We start from the raw sequence: 8,812 nt of genomic DNA on the forward strand, positions 1-8,812 counted from the left end.
CCGATGACTACGGGACTCAATCCCACTAGTGCACTTGATAACGAATCCAGGATGGACGAGAACTGGTATATCAGTCACCTTAGAGGGGTTGTTATGCAGTAGTAGTACACTCCGTTGCTCTTCACTATTGCGAAGCCCTCGTGCGACGTGGAAATTATTTCCTGGACCGGAAAACGACCTCACCCGCTACCTAGTTCCCGTTATCGGGATGGATACGGTATGGGTTTGATAGTAGGGTGGTGTCTGTACTTAACTAAGAGACTGACTGCCACAGCAACTCACAGTGGTTCAAGTTTTGCTGTGTAGCCTGCATTACCGTCGGTTGGTTTGACCTCCTCACCTGGACATTTAGGTCCGCCCGTCGTGTGACCTTGTTCGCCGTGCAAATCAGAAATTTTGATGCCGAGTTGCACTTCCTGAAGAAATGGCCCTCCACTTCACACTTCCTGGAGAGTTTGCTCTTTTCGGGACCTTCACACGCCCACGACTTATATCCTTGCTAAAAGCACTTGAAGAACGCCACTAGCGGCTCGTATATGATGAGCGGGTACACTGACCACCCTACCCTGATCTTGCCGACTGCAGTCGCCTTGTTCACCTGCCCTACAAGGAGCAGGTGCGAACGAATTCAAGGCCGTTCCGTCTGCCTCTCCACTCTCGACATTGTTGTTAATGTATTTCGTAGTCATTTCTGTTGGGTCCCTCTTTAGAGCCGCCATCCCTCACCGCCAATGATGTACCTAGTCGCCAAGGATCCTGATGGTTATCTATGCAAGCAGGGATGTCACCCGAAGGTTGGCACATGCTCTTATGGGGACTGAGCTCAGAGCGGATCAGTGCTAATCAGGAGTGTTCATCGGAACCTACTTCCACCCAGTTAGTTGCCTAAGCTGAGTACAGGTCAGGAACGTAATTTAAGACAGTAGCCCATCCGCCGTTTCAAGTCAGACCTTACTAAGAGGAAAGAATGCCGTCGCTTCCAGCTCACTGGTGCGTAGTTAAGCGTGTACCGTCTCAGTTGCCAGTTACAAAGCAAGACCAGTACGCCATAATCAGGAACTTACTGGCGTCGATCCTGATATGTCCGAGGTACTCCTAGCTGGGCTGTGACACTTTGGGAGCGATGCCGTTTCGCTTGTACTATTGGGCCCCTGTCACGCCTAGGCTTACTCCGCTTGAGCAATCCGTAAGCCCTGGCGCTCGGTCACCTCCCAGTGCCAAAGGGGGCAAGTCCGCACTGGTGTGTGGATATGGTTCGCCTAGAAAAGAATCTTAGGCTCTCACCTCTCAATGGCATCAGAACTACCGTACGCAATATAGCCGGCCTTCACCATGCCATGTATTGTATCTAGCCGTGCAGCAGGACTCCACCAATCAATCACTTGATAGTAAACCAGCCTTTGTTTACTCGTCCGACTCACTACAAATTAATTGTGTAGGTATCACGCGCTTTTCAATCTCCTTGGCCCAAGTGGCAAAGTTGGTTTACTCACCGGTTGTTGCGAGTAGTGAATAAGGTCCGCGGAGTAGTTGCTCAGGCCATCTTGTGTCCAGTCAGAAGTGTGTTCTATGGGTGATGATTCTTTCGGGACCCAGTCAACTATAATGGCTTTTCCCAACCTCATTGTTGCGCTTTTCACAGCTTCTGCTGTAAGGTTGAGGATGGATCAAAACTACGCACTTTTGTCATAAAAGCACCCTTATACAAAACATTACCATTTCGCATCTCACCTATCCGTTACAATTTATGTTTCATGGCTTCATTTCCCTTTACGATCCAACTGATTATTGGATTATCCGACGATATTAGGACTTTATTATTATTTATAGATTGATAAGATAAATGTTTATCCGTTATATGCAACCAAATCTAATCCAATGATACGTGTAATAATCATCCACCTCTAATCCCACGTCCACAGAAGTGATGGCCGACACGTGCACTGAATCCGATCAGCAAGCAGCCTGTTGACTGCCGCCGTTGCGTTGGTATTTCGTTTTCTCGAAAAGGTTAAAGGTCACGCTCTGCGAGTGCCAACTTTTTAGGCAGTGTAAAGGACGAGGAGCTAACAACAGATTCGCACACGGTTGGGTTAACACGTTTACGAATATATGGCAACAGTTTTGTCCTGCCTATATGAAAGCTACATACTTTCGAGAGCAAATTTTGACACAGAAAATCTAGGCATCCGTAGGTAGGTACCACCATGCTATGCAAGGATAATCATCATTGTTGAAGGGTGAGAGATTTTTCGTTCCATCTACGCATTTTTCGCATGGCTTCCACGTGATATGTTAGGATGAAGTATGCCAACAACTCACTTGGATGAAATTTTGTCGGAACTCATCATGAGCGAGACATGTAATAAAATAAATTTCTCATTTTAAAAATAAATCGTTGAAGGCATGTTGGCTCTAGGAAATTTGAGGCAACTCTGAAAAAGATACTTATTCGGGATAATTTACTCAGCGCTACCAACATACAGATGGCCGTATCCGAGTACGCAGGTGGCGTATGCTGAAGTAAGAATGTCATACCTTCTCCGATTTGCTGTTCAAGAAATAAGATAGACTACCTAAGGCTTTTATTGATGAAAACATAGGTGACCCGTTGTATGACAAATGTATTGAGAATGCCAAATTTAATTGTTGTATTACTTACTTACTGTTAGAATTCAAAGTAATGAAATATGCTTTTATGCAATTCAGTATTATAATTTCTATTTTATACTACTCATTTCAGTATCATAATGAATTACTTTTCCGTACCGGTTCATTATGCAACTGAAATGAGTTGCATAATGAAAAATAGTTGCATAATGTTCATTATGCAACTCATTTGAGTTGCATTATGAACATTATGCAACTCAAATGAGTTGTATAATGAAAAAATCATTGCATAAAATTTTGTATGGAACTCGTTGCAAAACTCGATTTTTTCAGCACTCTTCGTATTTATCCAACTCGGCAAGCCTCGTTGGATAAATGTACGACTCGTGCTGAAAAAATCAACTTTTTGCAACTCGTTACATAAATAACTATTATTCTTCGCGTACAGTGAGAAGCATGGTAAATATACTGTAAATTGATTTGTACACTTGCAAGTACGTTGGCATATTCAACCGTGCAAAAACTAGCGTCAGTTTAACTGGCTCTTGAGCTGATTGCAGTAGAAAACGGAGAAATTTTTGATTCTTCACTGACAGTTTATACCACGAAATGTTGTAAATTGCACGTTGTAGTTCCTCGTTCTGAAATATATTGATTCATCAAGACATGGTGACACAAATTCGTATAGTTTGTTACCTTTATTTCCAGACATGTTCCTAGAAAGCATCCGAAAAAGAGCTGATAACTGACAAACAAAATGAACACAATTCCTTGATACCACGCGAGCTAAAAAAAATATTAAAACTAATACATGCGTTTCAAATTATATCCATGAATTTGCGTACCGTCACTACTGCAAACAATGATAGAATTAAAACTGATGACAAACTTATAAAAGTAACAAGGAACATCATTCGGAAAACAGTTTCAATTGTTCGTAGATACCTAAAAGTAAAAATATTTCAATTCATATGAAATAATTTTCAAATTTTTAAAATGATTTACTCCAGATGTTCCCGATGGCGTTGAATTATGCTTATCAAACAGTTTTCCATGTCGATATCTCCAGCTTCAATACGACGATTTACTTCCTTCAACGATTCGACAATCAAATCAATCTGCGTGAATGAATTCAACGATATGATCATGTAGATACAATCAGGGCCCATATCTTCGGATGTCACATACACCGTCAGAACAATCTGAACCAAATAGTTGACCAAATACCCTGTCCACGAAAAACGATCGATGTGCGGGATGTAGAACCCAAATGGTAGCAATTTGGTTCCCGTAAACGTCAAAACCAGCACAGGTGCAAAGTCCAACGAAAAACTCGTAAAAGCGTATCCCACCATCATAGTTTTCAATATCACACTCAGCAAAAACACATTGTCCATAAGCATATCTCTCGTCCTTGGGTTGCATTCCTCCCTATAAAGCGCCTCAGTGTACCGATGCAACCAAACCAGATCCTTTCGAAATACTGCAAAGGTGACAGTTTTCGAAGCTACCTGAATTCCGATTCCGATGGTAGTCAAACTGTTAATCAGATCTTCGGTAGTGTCACGCATTTCATAGGCCGATGCTCCATTTATGTAGAAGTAGAATAACATGGACACGAAGATTAACACCATGAAGCCGTTGGGTATCTTGAAATCTTCACTGAACACATCCAGGCCGGAAATTTTCGATATCAAGTTGGGAATTTTTATCTGATGGGCATAGAAGTCGGCGGGTTCTGTGAAAGAATGTTGAAACACCTTGAAACGATGTAGTTTCTTAATAAAACTCATTTTCCTTGATTGATTAATTTTTCTAAGCACATTGGAATGGATTGAAGCAGTTGGTACAGTTTGTTCTTCCTATATAAACATTAGATTTGCCATAGGAACTCTACACACACATGCAGCTGTGGCCTTAACAGAGCTCTATAATTATTTGCCTATGTTAATATATGCTCTGGATGGGCAATGTAAATAAGCGGTTACTTGTTCTTCGAATGATAGTTAATGAACGGGATAGTACCGAACACTTTTTCTTCAATTACATATAACTGATTTTCTGTTTTGCGTCGTTTGAAAAGTGAATTGGAGTTTTTTTTTCCTTGTTCAACGTTAAAATGCGATATATGGGCGCATTCATAAACAACGTAGCATTCTTTGTTCAAGTTTCTACTAGTGTTGTCTATGGTACCGCTCTGGTGTGAAAGTCAATGGATTGAATCTAGTACAAGTGAAATCCGAAGGTAGACGAACATCTTTCGGAGCCGGTTCAGACTGAACAGATTCCCGCTGAAGTTTTGCATCAACCGAGTGGATCAAGCTGTCCAAAGCGACCAGCGCCAGCGCAGGAAAAAATTAAAATCGAGCTAAACGATGTGACGCAGCATGTTGCTCGATTGAAGAACCGCGATTCGACTGGGTTGATGTCTAACGAGGAATTCAATGAGCTTCGCGAGCTAACCAAAAAGAAGATGAAACTGGAAGTTGATCTCAAAACTAAAATTTCTGAACAAGAAAGGCAACAAAAACGCCGGGACCTGGTGAGATCTTCAAAGCAAAAGTTGATCGAGGCGATTCCGGAAGCAGGTAAGTAATGGATTACTAATACATATAACTAAAACGGCCGATATGAACAGATTGAACAGTTAGCGCCACCGTAGCCTTGTGTGTTTGACATAACACCACTGCTGTCACGATGTTAATGTCCATATACGGTGGCGCCTTTGTTAACATGCTATGAATGAAAGAAAAGCTTGCTTCTCTCATCCTTTTGCACAACGTTCAAATTTTACATAACCATGTTAAAAAAATTTGCAGCAAATTATCTTAATGTAAAGACTACCATTGGCCGCCTTCGAGAAACAACAACCGGATTTGCTCAAATCGATCTGTGATATCGCTTTGCATGGCTCAGCTGCCCAAGAAAAACGACAGTATGAGAGCGTCCGATCCGAAGTGTCAAACCACTGGATGAACTCACATCGGTGCTTCATGAAAAGGGATTTCATCTCAGCAGATCAGCAACTTATCTTCGCCTGCTACCTCGACGATTGCATACATCAGAGGGCAGAAGGCATGTCAAAACTGTTCCGGTTAAATTGCTTCGTGCCAGCAATGCTAAGGGAAGATTCAAATATTACGTCCATCGTTTTTCGGGATTTCTAGACCCCCCACCCCCTCCCCCCTCTGTCACGCACTTTTCCTATACTTACCCAATACACGTACTGTCACACTTTTCTAGACCCCCCTCCCCCAAATGTTGGACGTAATTTTTAAACGTTCCCTAAGCATAGTGACCACCCGAATGGGAAGTTTTGTACCGCGACGATCCGATCACTCGAGCAAATGGCATCACTAGTAGGTCCAGATAAAGTTGCATCCCTAAGCCAAGATAACAAGATAACTGCAGTGAACAAACAAGCTCCCATGTTCATGCATGTGGAAAATAAGGTCACTCTCTCAGACCATGACTGGGTTGTGGCACAACGCGTTGTAACGTCACAACGTTGCAACGTCACAAACTTATCCCGTCTGTTACAGCAGGTATCGAAATTAAACGCAACGGATTAGGGCAAGCAGAAGCAGTTGGATACTCAGGCCAGGCCCTACATATATCGGTATCCACTATGGTAAGCACGCATCATCTACTGCCTATTCACATACAGTCACACTGATGCTGCGAGTTGATGATGAGTTCGATTCGATTATGAAAACCGATGGGCTCGTGAAGCATATTGTTATCATCATAGTTGCCGGTGGTCCGGATGAAAATCTCCGGTATCGGAAAATTATTCAGGTTGTTGTTTACCACTTTCTGGAACACAATTTGGACGCAATTTTCATTTCCACCAATACTTCCGGGAGAAGTGCCTTCAATCGCGTCGAAAGGAGAATGGCGCCGCTCATCAAAGAACTGGCTGGTTTAATTATTCCTCATGACCATTTTGGATCACACTTGGGCTCTCAGCTTCGCACTACGGATGAGGAATTGGAGAGGAAAAACTTCAGGTTGGCTGGAGAAACATTGGCTGAAGTTTGGGGGGATTTAACAATTGACGGTTTCCCCACGACGGCTGAATACATCGACCCAGATTGTTCAGAAGTAGATCCTGAGTCCCTCGAATTTCGCGATCAGAATTGGTTTGATGTACATGTTCGAACCAGCCAATATTGTCTACAAATTGCGAAATGTGATGACAGATAAGAAGAAATATTCTATGGAAAAAAAATAAGAGTTTTGCTTAAATAATCATTGCTTACAGGTCATGCTGCACACAACTAAGGAGCTCTCTAGAGATGGTACTTTCTAAAAGGTTCTTACTACCTCCCATTTCCTTAGTACAATCATCTGAGGGTCTAAGAGCGGCTACCAGAGACCAGGTTCAAAGTTTTCCATCAGTATTAGTATTGAACACAATCGACGCTTTGAAAATCCTGCCAAAGTCTATGGCTGGCTTTAAGATACTCCCGTATGATCTGTACTGTTAGTCAATTAAAAATTCACTGAAGGACAGAATTTATGCGTTTTGTGGGCTTTATTTTGCGTCCCAGGTAATGCTTAAAGCGCACAAGAAGGTTCACCAAGTGACACAAGCCGTAAGAAAAATTCTCCCACGAAGGGTAGCAAAGCGGAAACAGGATGTTCTAGTTCTTGCTAAGGATGCTGACGAGTTGGAATGGATGGATGAAGATGAAGTCGATTTGAAAAAAGCGTCGCTTGACAAGTTGGAAGCTGCTGAAACGTATCCCGTAGTTGCAGTCGAGGAGCATCTGCAAAATCCGTGGATTGATGAATAAGAAGTGTTTGGAAGTTCATTTTTCTTTGAAAGATGATTTTTGTCTTTCTCGTACACCAAAGTGTACTGAAAGGCTATATGTTCACTCAAAAAACGAATTTTCGATAGAAGGCTCGGAGGGTCAAGTCACATATACCAATCAACTCAGTTCGACGAATTGAGATGATGTCTGTATGTGTGTATGTATGACTGTGTACAAAAAAGGTCACTCACTTTCTAAGATACTTCCCATTGACCGATTTTACGGGTTTTAGCACGAATCGAACTGGAATTTTACCGCATTGTTTGCTATTGAAAATGGTTAGGATCGGTCAAGCCGTTCCGGAGTTATGACCATTTTGTGATCCGGACCAGCACCGGTGGAACTGGTCATGCATATATAAAACTAAACCAAGCCCTAGACCAAGCCCCATCATGCGACACATCAAGCTGCGCCGATTTTTGTAACATGGTTGACGAATTTTGTGCGGAAATTAATACTGAAGACCAGAAAATCCCCAATATCGGCCCAATATTCAAGATGGCGACCAGAATATCCAAGATGGTGGTCTAAAATCCAAGATGGCGGTTGAAATTTTTTTATAGAGAATATGTCCGGAGTCCCAAAATAACGGCCAGAATATCCAAGATGGCGGACTTAAATCCAAGATGGTGGCTCCAAATTCAAGATGGCTGCTGTTAAATGGAGTTTGAGGCCCTAAAACCATGCAATATGGGTAGGGTATATTTGGTATAGGGAAGTCGTCCGGAGTCCAAAAACGGCGACCGGAATATCTAAGATGGCGGTCTAAAACCCAAGATTTCGACTCAAAATTCAAGATAGCAGCTTGTTTTTAAGATTTTGAAGCTCAAACATTAAAAGCCATGTAAACGATATGATTTCTGGTGCCACTAAATGGATTTTTGTTAAACATATGAAAATGCTATACAGTTTCTTACCGATTTTGGCAGCACCCGTTTTTGTCTACTCCCGATTTTGGCAACATTTTTTCCCGATTTTGGCAATACCCGTTTGAGCAACAATTTCTTATCGATTTTAGCTACACAAATTTTCGACAAATTTTTTTTATCGCGAAATCATCTAAAATACATCTGCCCTGGCCAAGTTCGCAGGGGTTGACGGTATTAAAGTGAAGGAGTTTCATTTTGATTATTGTAATGTAGTGTTCTTTAGTGAAACATATCACCTTTTTAACACTTTAATGCGCCTCCAACGGTTCATCACGAACCGGCTGATGCAGATGGAGTATGGCTGATCATATGCATCAGACATGCTCGATAAACACGGAGGAACCGCCGGGGCTCATTAGAGTCTATTTCCAAGCAATAGTTCCAAGTCGGTTGAATTTGAGAAGGTTTTGATAACCGTTACAAATCCTAATGAAAGCATTATAGGATTTGTGA

The 8,812-nt window shown here is 42.0% G+C and overlaps 1 protein-coding gene across 1 annotated transcript; it reads right to left on the bottom strand.

The window, feature by feature from the left end:
- Positions 1 to 2,687: 2,687 nt before the first annotated feature.
- LOC109405928 (putative odorant receptor 83c) lies at positions 2,688 to 4,527 on the bottom strand. The gene is made up of 4 exons (XM_062856169.1): positions 3,616 to 4,527; positions 3,456 to 3,555; positions 3,307 to 3,396; positions 2,688 to 3,251 (listed from the first exon to the last, which is right to left on the bottom strand). Exons 1-4 carry the CDS (start codon positions 4,401 to 4,403, stop codon positions 3,042 to 3,044), a joined length of 1,188 nt encoding a protein of 395 aa, XP_062712153.1. The 5' UTR covers positions 4,404 to 4,527; the 3' UTR covers positions 2,688 to 3,041.
- Positions 4,528 to 8,812: the final 4,285 nt, after the last annotated feature.

This window comes from Aedes albopictus, chromosome 3 (assembly GCF_035046485.1).
Source record: "Aedes albopictus strain Foshan chromosome 3, AalbF5, whole genome shotgun sequence".
In the NCBI taxonomy this organism is placed as follows: Eukaryota; Metazoa; Arthropoda; class Insecta; order Diptera; family Culicidae; genus Aedes; species Aedes albopictus.

Bases quoted from the DNA above. Each gene is read 5' to 3' on its own strand.
- LOC109405928 (XM_062856169.1), bottom strand. From the start codon at position 4,403: ATGAGTTTTATTAAGAAACTACATCGTTTCAAGGTGTTTCAACATTCT. The intron at 3,397-3,455 runs GTACGCAAATTC...TATTTTTTTTAG, and splicing joins CATTGTTTGCAGTAGTGACG to CTCGCGTGGTATCAAGGAAT. The intron at 3,252-3,306 runs GTAACAAACTAT...AATATATTTCAG, and splicing joins GAACATGTCTGGAAATAAAG to AACGAGGAACTACAACGTGC.